Source organism: Lolium rigidum, chromosome 6, assembly GCF_022539505.1.
Source record: "Lolium rigidum isolate FL_2022 chromosome 6, APGP_CSIRO_Lrig_0.1, whole genome shotgun sequence".
Lineage (NCBI taxonomy): Eukaryota > Viridiplantae > Streptophyta > Magnoliopsida > Poales > Poaceae > Lolium > Lolium rigidum.
The window spans coordinates 112,799,382-112,815,421 of record NC_061513.1 but is presented as its reverse complement, the minus strand read 5'-3'; the positions used below and the strand labels follow the sequence as shown (position 1 = coordinate 112,815,421).

The 16,040-nt window shown below is 45.9% G+C and overlaps 1 protein-coding gene and 1 pseudogene across 1 annotated transcript; one reads left to right on the top strand and one right to left on the bottom strand.

The window, feature by feature from the left end:
• Window positions 1-1,980: 1,980 nt before the first annotated feature.
• Window positions 1,981-2,801, top strand: LOC124663131 (annotated as a pseudogene).
• A 3,959-nt stretch (window positions 2,802-6,760) lies between these two features.
• LOC124666764 (splicing factor, arginine/serine-rich 19-like) lies at window positions 6,761-7,877 on the bottom strand. The gene has a single exon (XM_047204091.1). The coding sequence runs from the start codon at window positions 7,599-7,601 to the stop codon at window positions 7,017-7,019; it is 585 nt and encodes a 194-aa protein (XP_047060047.1). The 5' UTR covers window positions 7,602-7,877; the 3' UTR covers window positions 6,761-7,016.
• Between the last annotated feature and the right edge of the window lie 8,163 nt (window positions 7,878-16,040).

Sequence of the window (16,040 nt, the reverse complement as noted above, 5' to 3'; positions counted from 1 at the left end):
GCGTAAATATTCTCGCATCTAAATCACGAATTCCCATCCCTTAAACGGCCCAATTAAGCGAAATCACATATGTGCCGCTCGCAAAATCCTAAAGCGCCTATTACGCCGGCATATAAACAACAACTAAACGGGCCGGCCCACTTACTTATTGGCCGACCCATTTGATTTACCGTGGACCCCACACTCTAATTGGGCCGGCCCACTTGCTTTAAGGTGGACCCCACCCACTACTGGGCCGGCCCACTAACTAGTTGGGCCAGCCCAATTGCTTTTGTGGTGGACCCCACATACTAAATGGGCCGGCCCTTTAAGACGAAAGTGGGACCCACCAGTGTTTTTGGCCCGGCCCACTCTCCTGTTGGGCCGGCCCACTTGCTATATGGTGGACCCCACGTACTAAACGGGCCGGCCTTTTAAGATGAAAGTGGGACCCACCAGTGTTTTTGGCCCGGCCCACTAGCGTGTTGGGCCGGCCCACTTGCTATATGGTGGACCCCACGTACTAAATGGGCCGGCCCTTTAAGACGAAAGTGGGACCTACTTGTGTTTTTGGCCCGGCCCACCATCTTGTTGGGCCGGCCCACTTGCTATATGGTGGACCCCACATACTAAATGGGCCGCCCTTTAGCAGGAAAGTGGGACCCACTCGTGTTTTTGGCCCGCCCACCATCTTGTTGGGCCGCCCACTTGCTATATGGTGGACCCCACATACTAAATGGGCCAGCCCTTTAACCGGAAAGTGGGACCCACTCGTGTTTTTGGCCCGCCCTCTATCTTGTTGGGCCGGCCCACTTGCTATATGGTGGACCCCACATACTAAATGGGCCGCCCTTTAACCGGAAAGTGGGACCCACCGGTGCTTTTGGCCCTACCCACTGGCTTGTTGGGCCGGCCCATTTGATCTAATGTGGACCCCACGTACTAAATGGGCCGGCCCGATAGCAGGAAAGTGGGACCCACATGCTAATTGGGCCGGCCCACTAACTTCTTGGGCCGGCCCAGTTGCTTTAATGTGGACCCCACTTTGTAAATGGGCCGGCCCGATACCAGGAAAGTGGGTCCCACATGTCTTGTGGGCCGGCCCTTTGCCTCGTTGACCGGTCAAACGAGTACATTCGGCCCGCCCACATGCTTAGTGGGCCGGCCCATTAAAGTTTTGACCAATCAACCTTAGAGGTTAGGCCCGCCCACGTAACTAATGGACCAGCCCGACCTATATAGTTGACCGGTCAAACTAAGTCAGCTGGCCCGGCCCGCAAACTTAATGGGCCGGCCCGCTTAAGACGTGGCGAGCCTCGTGTGGGCCTACCATCTACCACGGGGTTTCAGCCGGCTAACGCCGTTAACCGCCGCTAACGGCGTCCGCCACGTGTCGGCTTGCATGACGTCGCCAGTCAACGGGCTCCCGAAACACTTGGGCAACGGTCCGATTTTCCGTGGCGGAAGGGCGCCCAAGCGCGACGGACCGAAAAAATCGTCGTAGGACTTTGCCTGACGCAGTTTCCACAACAGAACCCATATCGTCGGGTTAGGCCCATAGGCGACGAAAAATACCCCTTAGCGGACGATTTTGAGACGTTGTCTATCAGAACTTTTCTTGTAGTGTCTTAAGCAGAGTGACTGCTTGATTCTTGATGATGAGTGATGACCAACAAAGGAAACCTCCCCCTAACCGACCTCGTCACCTTGATGTCTCAGCAATGGGCCTACCCGTATGTGGAGGAGCGCCACCTTCTCCCTGGGCGCTACCCATCATCTCGGCAACCTCGCACCCGGCTCGGCCAGGGCCACCACCAACGGAAGCTGCAGGCTCTGGCCCGGCGCCACGGCTCAATCTTCCTCATCCGCCTCGGCTCCGTCCCCACGCTTGTGGTCTCCTTGCCCTCCCTGGCCGACGCCGTGCTCAGGACCCAGGACCACATCTTCTGCAAACGACCACAGCCGCACACGGCCCGCGGCACGCTCTACGGCTGCCGGGACATGGCCTTCGCGACCTACGGTGAGCGCTGGCGCCAACTCCGCCGCATCGCCGTCGTGCACCTCCTCAGCGCGAAGTGCGTCGACTCCTTCCGCTCCCTCCGGCTAGAGGACGCCGCGGGCTTCGTGGAACGGATCCGCGCTGCCAGCGCCAGGGAGGAGGGATCCGCGGTCAATGTGAGCGAGCTCATAATCAGCTGACCAACACCACCGTTGTCTCGAGAGCGGCGTTCGGGAACAAGCTCAAAGATTGATGCACTAGCCAATTGAACCAAAAGTCCGAACTGATGAAAACAGACTAGATAGTGTATTTATATTCAACACTCCCCCTCACGTCTAGGCTATTTTAGTCCTTAGCGTGGGTTCGGTGTAGGCCGCAGAATCTTTTTTCTTTGTTTTTAAAACTACGTGAGCAGGGTCTTGAACTTGAGACCTCTTAACTCTGATATCATGAAAGATTGCTGCACTAGCCAATTGAACCAAAAGTTCGAACTGATGGAAAAAGATTAGACAGTATTTATATTCAATACAGCCTCGGCGGGCTGGAGCCAGCCAAGGTCCGCGGAATGATGAAAGAGCTCACGGAGATGCTCCGGTGGGTGGACTGGGCGACGGGTCTCGACACAAGGGTGAAGAAGACCGCGGCTGAGCTCGACGGTATGGTCGAGAGGACACTGGCGGAGCACGAGGCGAGCCGAGGAAACGAAGACAACAGGGAGGCTGGCGACCTCCTCGACGGTCTGCTCTCAATCTTTAAGGATGGTGATCAGGGGTTCACACTGGACAGGATTGATGTCATTATGTCAAGGCGCTCATATTGGTAATTCGATCAAAAACTAGTAATAATAATAATAATACCACTCTATGACTCTTGCTAATCTTTCGATTCTTGTGTTCCGAACTCAAGAAGGTCTTGGTAGAACGTCAAGTGAAGCTTAGTACACCAGCCATGCGAACTTTCACACCAACATTTGAGACATCGCCGGGTGCTCAGTAATCCGCGGGCATAAAGCCACACGACTCTTATTTGTCAAATCTTATTCGAGGCTTCTAGCGTCGCCTATCGTTGCGACATGTACCATGTACATGTTTGGGCATGGCCTATTAGTGGCGATGGGAGCGGCCTACGCACAGATGAAGGTTCAAAAAACTGAACGGCTAAATAGAAAAACCAAAGAAACCAGAAGAAAACTAGAGAAAATGAAGAAAACTGAATAACTTCAAGGTACTTGGGCTGACCCTTTTAAGCCGAAGCGTGTGTGCAAGGCTTTTAATATGTCCCGCTAATGGACGAAAAATAGGGTTTACCGAGACAAGGTGGGTGCAGTATTTGGCTCCGCCCACATTTTTTGTCGCAAATAGTTTTAAGTGGGCCATCCCATGTAGAGGTTCTCTACAACGGTTTTGGGAAGCTTATAAATACTTTTTAATGGGTTTTCCATGGTTTTCTAGTGGTTTTTCTATTTTTCTCATTTGATTCCGTTTTTCATAAAAAAAAGTCATATTTGAAAAATGTTAAAATTTAAAATGTTCAGATTTTGAAAATATTTATCTAAAAAATGTTCGGATTTTAATAATATTCATACTAAAAACATTCAGATTTAGAAACAAAATATTCAAATATACTCTTTTGTTTTGAAACAAAAAAAGGGAAAAACAAAAGAGGGCGTGGGAGCGGTTATTATAATGGCCCAAGCCCAAGTATGCAAACGCACGAGCAGAGCACATGCTTAGAGGGATACATATGAGCTCCCTAGGGATGAGACGCCAGACGGCTAGAGATTGTGGCTGACCTTGCCGGAGACGCGGATGGTGCGTTGGTGGCGACATCACCGACGAAGGCAAGGATATTACCTCACCGGGCTCGCTATCGCCATTGCCCATTGGCATATGCATATGCTGGTTGCAGTGGTATGTGCTACAACTGGATAAATTGTTCTAAAACTTAACATCTATTCCCACAAAAAAATCGTTATTATGATAGTGTTGCAAACTTGCAATAGGCAATCAGGACAGTCATATGAAAAGAGGAAAGTATATTAAAAGGATAGGCTCGCACGACGAGGATCACGTAGACTAATTAGAAGCAGTGTCATGTCATTTAACTGAGCTTAGTAGGTCGTAGGCTCGTCGAGTTGGTCTTTTGAGGTTGGTTTGGTGAGCACTTTTACCTGGAAGCAGTTGAGCCCTCGAGCTTTTGGCCAAAAGGACTTCCCGAGCACATGACCTCCAATTTGAGAATTGGCACCAAGAGATCGAGAGTGAGAGAGAAAATAAAAGGGTATTAATTAACTTGTGTACGTATGAGAGCTTGTGCTTAATGAAATGAAGATGGCCATGATGCTGCCTGTGGTCCATGGCTTTGGCACACATAAAAGAAAGATTTTGGCCCACGCAAAGCCTAGATCAACAGTACTTTTCCGGGTCCTGCAGCCACACGGCCCGCAGACACACTGAGAACACCACCGCTATTGCCTAGCTCGCTATCTCAACGATCACACGCACGCAACTATTACTAACACATACTACAACAAGATCTTTTAAGTTGGCAGACGAGCTAAATAAAGCCTCTTTGATTAGGCTCAAGATCTTTGGATCGACACCTTCACGTTCCGGTACCTGTCGATCGTGGGCACGAGCTAGCTGTGGAGGAGAGGTGTATATATAGTAGTAGCACTGGTGCACAACTAAAGGGCGCCGCGTACTATTCATGATAAACATCTCGTTGTACCCTTTCAAAGGAGCTCAGGGACACATGCAGCACGATTAATATTGTTTCCGATCGGCCTTGGCATATGCTTAAAGGTCTCTTTCACCTACATGATCAAGCTAACTAGCTCTACCACACCACACCATACCACACCACTTGGCATTAGAAATTCGGACACGGTACCTCCACAAGCTTGGATATTTAGCTAGCTGCCACGCATGGAGCCAGCTGAATTGACTGAAGTCGTTATGAAAATTGCATGCATGTCTTGTTTATCATTCGTGGTTTTAACATGCTGCCTGCAGTGTGATGTAAGTAAGGTTCTAACTATTCGAACTAGCTTGGTTTTCAGAGTTACTTGGACAACAGAAAGGACAGTATGCCTCAACTTTTTTTTAAAGATAACGAAGAGTACATGGCTACTTCACCCTGATTATCAAGGAGAAATCAATTGGTAGCGGACTTCCCTTTGTGCTACAGCAAACTAAAGGCAGATTCAGAACGAGCCGATCGAGTTCTTATTATAATTGCGCAATCATTCTTCGAATTCTCGAGCAATGATTCCGCGGGATTTCTGCATCTGTGTTGTTTTACACACTATATGCATAGTGTGTGGGGTGGGCTATATAGGTAGCGGCGCGCCCCAGTTGACGGCGTGGTGGCACGGCTAAATATTGCTGGAGGGGCTAAACCAGCACTGATGATGCGCCCCGCTGAGGCTACAGTTCAGCTTGGAAATCTGCCAGGAAAATCCCGGGCAGCATTCTCATGGGGAAGAAGGCTTAAACAAAGGGAGTGCGTGGGAGATGGTTAGTGGACATCCCCAGCAACATAAAACAAACAGACCCAGTTTCAAGTCGAGCCCAGCTGCAATCAGGACTGGCAGTAGTAGTGGAGGATATATGTCTAATGTATCTGCCCATGTGCATGTGTGTATCTGTACTCCAATACGTACTTGTACTAGCGTGTACTGTACGGTCATCGGTCAGCATCATGTATACTATACTCCAGGCCATGGAACTTGATCCCACTAATTGACAGATGAACAGATGAAAGAAGATAATCGGTGCGGTGTTCATTGTAGACTGCTGCTCTTCAATAATTTCTTTTTGTAGATTGTTGCTCCTGCCAGTGCCTGGTGGTATGTTCAACTGTCCACGTGCGCCTCGCTGATTCGCGGGAGATATCCATAGATAAGGGAGTGAGTGAGTGGTCTTGCTCCCGTTTGATGGAAGGAAGGAGAAGGAAGACATTGTACGTGCCCATCTTTACGTCAAATCCATAACGGCAGTAGCGAGGATAGCAACAAGCCATGACATGAGTAGAGTAACCCATACATACAGAAATAATCATTAAAGGAAAAGCTATGCATAATAATAAACAGCTCCATTAGCTAGAGCCTAGAGGCCGGCCGCTTGGCTTGGGGGGTTTATGTTTATCGGCTAGCTAATGCTAATGATCTTCGGGCCGGCCGGAAGGGCAGTCTTTGTTGCTTTAGTTTTTAGCAGTGGTTGCAACGGTTGTTGGGTGGCGAGTATGCGTCGTCCATCTCCATGGCACCACACCACGGCCGGCTTGTAAAGCTCTCTCTGCTAGTGGAGGGGGAATGGGGCCTTGCTGGCAATCATTGGTCTACTCATTGATTTCTAGCGAGCGAACGAGCGTTTCAGAACTTTCATCTACTCATCATCATCATCAGAACAACGTGCACTCTCTCAGCAGTCTGCACACTTTTCTCTCACTCACTCACACTCCCTGCCATAGCCGAGGACAAAAGGGGGAGTGAAATATGGAATGTAGGCCGCTTGCTGCACGGAATACTAAAACTTTTCCGAGGAATTTACGAGCAATATCAATGTCCCACTTGTTAGCTGCTAAAGTACACTTTTTTTTTCTTGAAGAAGATGAGGAACTAAGAAAGGGAAACTAGTTTAGTGGGGTTCTTAGCAAGTGTGAGCTAGCATAGCATGTGTACCAGAAAAGTAGGGTAAGATCCATCCATCTGCTGGTGCGATTTGCACATCTCTCCTAGAGGTGTTTGAACATGATCAGTGCAACCAGTGAGGAAAATCGTAAAGAGAAAGGTGCATAGTAGCAGCAAAAAAAATTGTATCTTTTTCTTCACAAAGGCATCATTTCACCCTGTAAAGGGAGCAGGGGTGAGTGAGAGGATGATGCTCTAGAGGAGACGGGCCGGGGAAAAGATGGGCAAAAACAGAGTGGCCGCGGCGCAAGCAGGAGGAATTAACAGAAGAGGAAGTAAAAAAGCTAGAGAAACGAACGAAGAAGAAGAAAGAAAAAAGGTCTGGACAACAAACACCTTGCTTGATTACAAGTCATCCTCGGTGATGCTCTCCAGGTGCGGCCGCCACACGGCCACGCGCCCGCGCCGCCGGTCCCTGGCCGTCGACGCCTTCTCCTTCATGATCTCCGACAGGTACCGCTCGTTCGCCAGCAGCCGCTCTTTCTCGCCCTCCGAGCTCTGGGACTGGGACGCCGATGAAGCCGGCGTCTTGCTGCGGCCGGGAGCCTCGCCGCCGGAGGACTCTTTCCTCCTTCGCCGCCTCCTCGCCGCTTGCGCGGGCACGGGCGCTGGCGCGGGCGTCTTGGGCTTCGCCGCGGCTTTCTCCGGCGCCGGGGTCATCACCGGCATGAGGAAGTAGATCTTGCCCTTCTGTAGCTCGGCATTGGGCGGCAGGATCACGGGCTTCTGGACCACGATGCCGCCGCCGCCGTCGGCGGGGCAGGTGGAGGGCGGCTTCCGGAGCACGTGCTTCGGGTACGCCTTCATGATCTCGCCGGCCAGCACGGGCTCGCTGATCTCCTCCACCCGGCCGTTGGAGTGCACGATCCGCACCACGTCCAGGGCGCCGCACGGCAGGATGCACGCGATGCAGCACCGGATGGTCTCCATGACTGCTGCTCAACTGATCCACACCAGTCAACCTCTCTAGCTTCTCTATCTATCTCCTTGATCTCACTCTTGCTCCGGGTCGGCCGCGCTGCGCCGAGCTGGCGAGAGCTACAAGCTCATAAGGCAGCCAGCTACGACTGGAAGGGCTGGATGATGTGCACGCTATACCGGCGAGCGAGCCCTCACCTGGTCCTTTTGGTGCGGGGTATGTTCGTGCTCTTATATAGTGGTACCGGAGGATTCTGGCTTGGCTTAGCTTAGCTTTGGGATATATAGGCTCGTGTATTGTACAAATGGTGTAGTATGGAGGAAGTGGTTCCTGTTCTTTCGGGTTTCTTTGTGTGTCAGCTAGTCTTCTCACAAGTGCTAGTGCCGCTCCTGATCATTATCTATCACACCACTATTCACACTCGCTGCCTTAATTTGTAGAGGGAATGAACACCAGGGGGTCGACGTGTATACAAAAATAAAGTAGGATTGGGAATGTGGGAATTCATTTTCTACTTTATAGTATTTCATTTCTTTTTCTATTATCCTTTTGGCCTTGGAGTGGGACGGGGCCCCTTGGCTTAAATCATTGGTACTCCACAACCTTGTACTTTGGTAAAGGGCTGGGGGGCTGGTTTTCATGGGCTCATCATGTGAGAGTGGACGATCGTCAGTAAAACTTCAGTTTACTTCAGTTTGGTGCATGCACACCTAGCTCGTGGGGTTCTGAAGAAGGATGAAAAATGAAGTGCTCCATGCAATCTGTAAAATCACCGTGTGTAGCACCACATGTGCGCGGTGATTTAATACGCAAAGAAGACAAGAGCGTGGTGATTTGTGGGCATGGACCGCCATCACTGTTGTTGTGATTGAAGGCCGCTTGATATGTCTCTTATTTGGCGACCTGCAGTGGACAAATACGCATTCAATTAGGGGACAAATACCATCGGGGAAGCAACAGTGTCTCGCAATATCAATGCCACTGCGTATCCGAATGTTTTGGTTCAACAAAAGTAGCAGGTTGACAAATGTTGCATGGTATGCATTGTATTTGCAAGAGTGCAAAACATGACGTGCATATGTATCCTCCTCTGAAAGGAATTGTTCATGGCATTATCACAAGGCATGGGCTTTGGCTAGGAACCAACATAATGATTGAATCTGAAGAAACAAAATGAGTGCAATTACTATTCACCCTGATAGTAACTGATGATTGTTGTACTAACTGATTTCTCGTTAACATAAATTTATAAATAAGAATAACTAATTAATAACCAACATAGGAGTGACGACGGGGGTGTCGACCCCATCCATGGAGTTACCCAGCGGGAGCTCTTCACACAGTTGGTTAGAGAAGAAATAGCTGATAGGTGGCATCCGCATGCCATCGAGAGAGAGAAAAGAAAGAGAGAAATTGTTCGGCGGAGCAGTGAGAAAATAATAGAATTTGTCCTAATCTTTACCATGTAGGACTCATAGGTGGGTTTGAGCGGCACAAAACAGTTTACCACTCCTAAACCACACAATCGGTGTTATGTATCAAAGACCAGCCCTATTGTGAGATGTTTTAAACTCCCAGCCTTGAGGTGGTGGTTTGGTGACACCGTCACCCCAAATGTGGTGGTTTTCTTTTCAATTTTCCGTGTTTCATATAAATGCTGATGATTTATACTATGCGATAACTTAGAGCATCTCCACCGGCGAGCCTCAGATTGTAGCCGGCAGCAATTTAGCGATTTAAGTGAGAGAAACTGATCACGCCGGCGCTTCCATTAAAAATCCACGTCATCGAAAGCCCAATACAAGCGCCGAAAAACTTCAAAAGAAGCATGTAGGAAGGGAGGCTATCAAGCGCGCCGGTAGCTGCCGGGAACAAACTCTACGTAGAAAGATTCCCGCCGATCCATGCGCCAGCCTCTCTCTCTCTCCCTCTACCGCTCTATTTCCTTCTTAATTCCCCACACCTACCATCCAAACACTCTCTCTTCTCTTTCATTTGCTGCTAGCGCATGCTATTGGAGTTAACCGGCCGGAGGGTGGCGTGCTGGAGACAAGCCGGGCCCCTAGCGGTGAAAACCAACAGGAGGGAGGCAAGGGCGTGGCACGGTCTTGTCTAGAGAAATGAAAGGATGAGGGGATCAGGGGAACGATGGTCTCGTCTGGCTTGGGATTCCTCTTGGGTCAAAATTTCCTCGTATGTTTTTTTTACTTCTATGTGGTATAAGGGCCGAATTGAAGTTTCAGGTGGTCCATGACCACCAGGCCACCCTATACATCCATCAATTCTAATTGTTTTTTTCGAAATGGGAGCGTCACCCAAACCTCTGCATCCAATGGATACACTTAACTTTTTATTTATTACAAAGTACTCTATGTAGAAGTTTACAATCATGGATCAACTAAGGTTGAAACAGGAATCAACTATCGAAAAATGAAAAGCAACATAAAGCTATACATTCTTAATTCTACTAATACGATGGCATCCAGTAGCCTGGAAAAAGCAGCCAGGTGCAACCGTTAACAGCCAGTTGCATCCAGTATCTATGGCTTCCCGCTGATCTCCCGGAAGTAAGAAGGCCCACAGACGTATACAGTGCACATCTATATATATAACCTGCAAAAAATTGTTCCCTTCTTATTGTTTAAAAAATATCGTTTATGCATGTCCATATTGACCAACAAATAGTTGAAATGACAATCCGTATATGAGCTTTGTCCTTTTTATCTACCTCATTCAACCATTTACCAAACATATTAGGTATATTAGTAGGTGGAGAAATGGTATATGAAAAATATATCATACGCTAAATAATTTTTGCAAAGGGACATGTAAGGAATAAATGATCTATTGTTTCGTTAGAATCACAAAAACAACATTTTTTTACAACCTGTCAACTTTCTTTTAGCCATATTATCCTTGGTTAACAACACTCTGTTACAAAGAAACCACATGAATATTTTAATTTTAAGGGGGTGGGGGGTTCACTCTCCATAAATATTTTCATAAGTACCTAGTATGGTCATTCATCAAGTGGAGATACATTGATTTGACCGTAAACAAACCCGAATCAACTAGTTTCCACACAAATCTATCAGGCACATCCGAAAGTTGAACCGCTATTAAACAGTGACATAAGTGTACCCATTGATTCCACTTGTGTTCATTAAACGCCCTTCTAAAACCAATATGCAGAGCATTTTGAGCTAAGACGTTCGCCACCAAGATATTTTTCCGTCACACAATATTATACAAAGATTGATATTCTTGTGAAAGAGGGACATCCCCTAGCCATATGTCTTCCAAAAACCGAACACTAGCACCATTTCCAATTTTAAAATAACCTCTATCAAATAAACCATTTTTAATTCACATAAGGCCCTTCCAAAAGGGAGAATCTGTCGGTTATTCGTCAACCTCCGCCAAAGTTTTGTTCTTAAGGTATTTGTTGTGTAATAATTGTTGCCACGTCCCCTCTTCTGTTAATAGTTTGAATAGCTATTTACTGAGCAAACACATATTCTTAATTCAACAACTTCAATACATAAACCTCCTTGACCCTTCGGTCGGCATACTATGTTCCATCGAGCTAACCTATATTTTATTTTGTTTTCATCAGATTGCCAAAATGATAGGGAAAAGGTGTTCGATCTTTTGATGAGATGAAGATAGACCGATTTGTTGGTGGAGTTCGTGCTTGACGATCCGACTACACGTGGAAAACTCGTGCGCCAATGCAATCGCTAGGACAATCTCCGGGAGTTACTGATCTTGCGGATGCGCGACCAGCCTGACCAGCGAGGGTATTAATTCCTACCTGAAATCGAGAACAAGTAAGAACTAATGATGCAATCAGAATATTGCGGATGAAAGATGAAAGCTTTATTGGAAAAGGTGGGATTCCAAATAGTCGATCTTGTTCTGGGTGTTGGCCTCAAAAGAAGTACGCGAGAGTTGCAGCAATGGCTAACTTTTAGTCTAATCAAAATCCGAGTCTAAACGTGATGGCTATGAGGGTATTTAAAGGAGGAAAATGTGGGTTTTCGGCCAGCCATACATATGGTGGCTGAACCAAACCCTAGAAGGCCTTCCCCCCCTTCAATACGGACTCTAAAAAGGTGCCTGACTTAATTCTTGCGAAAATGATATGGGCCTGGTCCAAAACTAAAGGTGACGCCGCACCATATTATGCTAAGGATGAAATTATGAAGTGGAAAACTCTATATTTCGTCCATGTCTTCATCTCTTCTTATGGTGGCTTTAAAGTTCTGAAATCTCCACTTGCAGCGTCATCTTCAATCCTCAAATGCTTGTTGCCATCTCCTCCATGTGTGATCATGCTCCAATGCTTGTCCTCCTCATTCATGCTAGGTCCATCATTCCTAAGAGTAACAAACATATCTGATTTAGGAAGCATCATATTCTCATGTATGTGAGGAATAGTTCCAAGAAACGAAAGTACCTGATAGTTAAGTTGTTTGGCACGAGCTCGAGTGATTGGTCCTTGTATTTTGTGGCTGTAGGTACATCGGTTGTATCAATAGATGGGATGTCCTCATCATGCCCCCCTTCTTGAATTGAAGTCGTCCTCGACGAAAGCTCCTCTTCTTCACCAACGTAAGGCTTCAAATCTGCAATGTTAAATGTAGGACTAACCGGACCCAATTCTGCAGGAAGCTCAAGTTTATATGCATTATCATTTATTTTCTCTAACACCTTAAAAGGACCAGCAGCGCGTTGCATTAGTTTAGACTTGCGCAATTCAGGAAAACGATCTTTGCGCAAATACAACCAAACAAGATCACCAACATCAAACACAACATGCTTTCTTCCTCTATCCCCAAAAATTTTATATTTAGCATTCATGCGTTCTATATTGTCTTTAGTAGTCTCATGCAATTTTAGTATCAATTCAACACGGTCTGTAGCATCCAAATTATTTTACACCGAAGATGGTAATGGCAAATCAATAGGTGCACGTGGTACAAAACCATACACAATCTCAAAAGGGCACATCTTAGTGGTAGAATGCAGCGAACGATTGTAAGAAAATTCAATATGAGGTAAATATTCTTCCCACAATTTTAAGTTCTTCTTCAAAACAACCCGCAACATAGTAGACAATCTTCTATTTACTACTTCAGTTTGTCCATCAGTTTGGGGATGATATGTAGTACTAAACAGCAATTTAGTCCCCAACTTAGCCCATAAACATCTCCAAAAGTGGCTAAAAAACTTAGTATCACGATCAGAAACAATAGTATTTGGTACACCATGTATACGAACAATTTCGCGAAAGAACAAATCAGCAACATGTGTAGCATCATCAGTCTTGTGACATGGAATAAAGTGTGTCATCTTAGAAAACCGATCCACAACAACAAAGATACTATCCCTCCCCTTCTGTGTACGAGGCAATCCCAAAACGAAATCCATAGAAATATCCTCCCAAGATACACTAGGAACAGGAAGAGGCATATATAAACCATGTGGATTAAGTCGAGACTTAGCTTTTTGACATGTAGTGCAGCGTGCCACAAATCTCTCAACATCTCGACACATACATGGCCAAAAGAAAGTGTGCAACAAGTACAGCCTCCGTCTTCTTCACACCAAAGTGTCCCATCAATCCTCCTCCATGCGCCTCCTGCAACAACAAAAGACGAACGGAACTATCTGGGATGCATAGCTTGTTAGCACGGAACACAAATCCATCATTGAGGACGAATTTGTTCCATGTTCTACCATCTTTACAATTCAGAAAAACATCTTTAAAATCAGCATCATGCAAGTATTGTTCCTTTATGGTTTCTAATCCAAAAATCTTGAAGTCAAGTTGAGATACCATAGTATAACGGCGCGACAAAGCATCAGCAATAACATTATCTTTACCTTTTTTGTGTTTGATAACATAAGGAAAAGACTCAATAAATTCAACCCACTTTGCATGTCGGCGATTCAACTTAGTTTGACTACGAATATGCTTCAAAGATTCATGATCAGAATGTATAAAAAATTCTTTAGGCCATAAATAATGTTGCCAAGTTTCTAATGTCCGAACCAGCACATATAGTTCTTTATCATAAGTAGAATAGTTCAGACTAGGCCCACTCAATTTCTCACTAAAATATGCAACATGTTTGCCCTCTTGTAATAACACACCTCCCAAAACAATTCCACTAGCATCACATTCAACCTCAAAAGTCTTATTGAAATCAGGAAGTTGGAGTAATGGAGCATGTGTTAACTTATCTTTCAGAATCATGAAGGCTTCTTGTTGTGCATCGCCCCACACAAAGGGCACATCCTTCTTTGTAAGCCCATTCAGCGACGCAGCAATGGATCCACAATATTTCACAAAGCTCCTATAGAAACTAGCGAGGCCAAGAAAACTCCTCACTTGTGTGACCGTCTTGGGCTGCGGCCAACTCTCAATTGCCTCAATCTTGGATGGATCAACTTCAATTCCCTGCAGTAACAACATAGCCAACAAACGTAACTCGATTGGTGCAAAAGGTGCACTTCTCAAGATTACCATACAAACGTGCATCACGTAAAGCATTGAAAACAGCACGTGAATGATCCAAATGATCCTCCAAATATTTTCTATAAATCAGAATATCATCAAAGTATACCACCACAAAACGTCCAATAAAAGCACGTAAAACTTCGTTCATCAGTCTCATGAAAGTACTAGGTGCATTAGTTAAACCAAAAAGCATTACTAACCACTCATATAAACCGAACTTAGTTTTAAACGTTGTTTTCCATTCATCTCCTATTTGCATACGAATCTGGTGGTAACCACTACGCAAATCAACTTTAGAGAACATAATAGAACCACTCAATTCATCAAGCATATCATCTAAACGAGGTATAGGATGACGGTATCGAATGGTAATATTATTGATAGCTCTAAAATTAGTACACATGCGTGAAGAACCATCTTTCTTAGGTACCAAGATAATAGGAACATCACATGGACTAAGAGACTCACGAATGTAACCTTTATCTTGGAGAACCTGAATTTGTCGCTGAATCTCTTTCGTCTCTTCAGGATTGGTACGGTATGGGTCACGGTTGAGCAGCGAAGCTCCTAGAATCAAGTCAATTTGGTGTTCTATGCCACGAATAGGTGGTAGTCCCAGGGGGGACATCTTGTGGGAACACATCAATAAATTCATGCAAAAGGTTAGCAACCACAGGTGGCAAAGAAGGAGGCATATCCTCAAATGAAAATAGAACTTCTTTGCAAATGATAGCATAGCAGTGAGTAGTATTCACATCAAGTTCAGCAATATCAGAATTGCTAGCAAGCAAACAATGATTTTTCAAACGAATTTCAGTAGCATGGTTTGAATCAGATTTAGTATTAGTCTTATGTGGCACAAAATCCGCAGCAACAATCTGATTTTCTCTCTTATTTTTCTCCTCGTTTTTTACTCTACTAGCTCTAGCAAGATCATCTTTTACTATTTGTTCAGGAGTCATAGGTTTGAGACCAATTTTATTTCCATCATGCATAAGAGAATACTGATTAGTTCTACCATTATGAACAGATTCTTTATCAAATTGCTAAGGTCTACCAAGTAACAAAGAACAAGCTTGCATAGGTACAACATCACAATCAACAAAATCAGAATATGTACCAATAGTAAAATGCACATGTGTAGTTCTTGTTACCTTGAGCTTCCGAGAGCTCTCAAACCATTGAATGTAATATGGATGTGTGCGCTGTCTCGTAGGTAGAGAAAGCTTCTCCACCATGTCAACGCTGGCCAGATTATTGCAGCTCCCTCCATCAATGATGATCCTTATAGCGCGCTCTTTTACAACGCCTCTTGTTTGAAACAGATTGTGGCGTTGATCATGCTCATATTTGCTCAATTGCACGCTCAACACACGCTGTGCAACTAAGCTCCTGTACTGATCAGCGATTGTCGCCTTCCATTACCTCCATCTCTCTCTCAGAATCAGAATTAGCGCCATCACGTGCAGCAATAAGGGCCAATGTATCTTCATCAAAGTTACTTGCAGAATCATATTCTCCATCTTCACGCACCAACATCACACGCTTTGTTCTGCATTCTCTCTCTATGTGACCAAATCCCAAGCATTTGCGACATTGAATGTCGCGCGTCTTCCCCGTGGAGGCCATGGAAGATGAACTCCGAGGAGGACCAGCAGATGGTGGTGGAGTAGCAGCAGGTGGTGCTCGTGATGCAGACGTGGTGTACTTGGAGGTAGTAGGCGCTAGTGCAGCCCCACGAGATGGTGGTACTGATTGTCGCAGAGACCACGACGATTGACAAAGGATTAACTTGTCAATGCCTATGGATTATAGGCTAGGGTTTAGTTAGAAGTAGAGGGCAAGTAGATCTCGAAGGTTTCAGCCGAAAAGTACTCGACGAATATGAAAACTAGGGTTTGCAGACAATGATTCGATGATCTTC

What these genes read in the sequence shown, in the direction of transcription:
- LOC124666764 (XM_047204091.1), bottom strand. Translation starts at nt 7,601, where the DNA reads ATGGAGACCATCCGGTGCTGCATCGCGTGCATCCTGCCGTGCGGCGCC.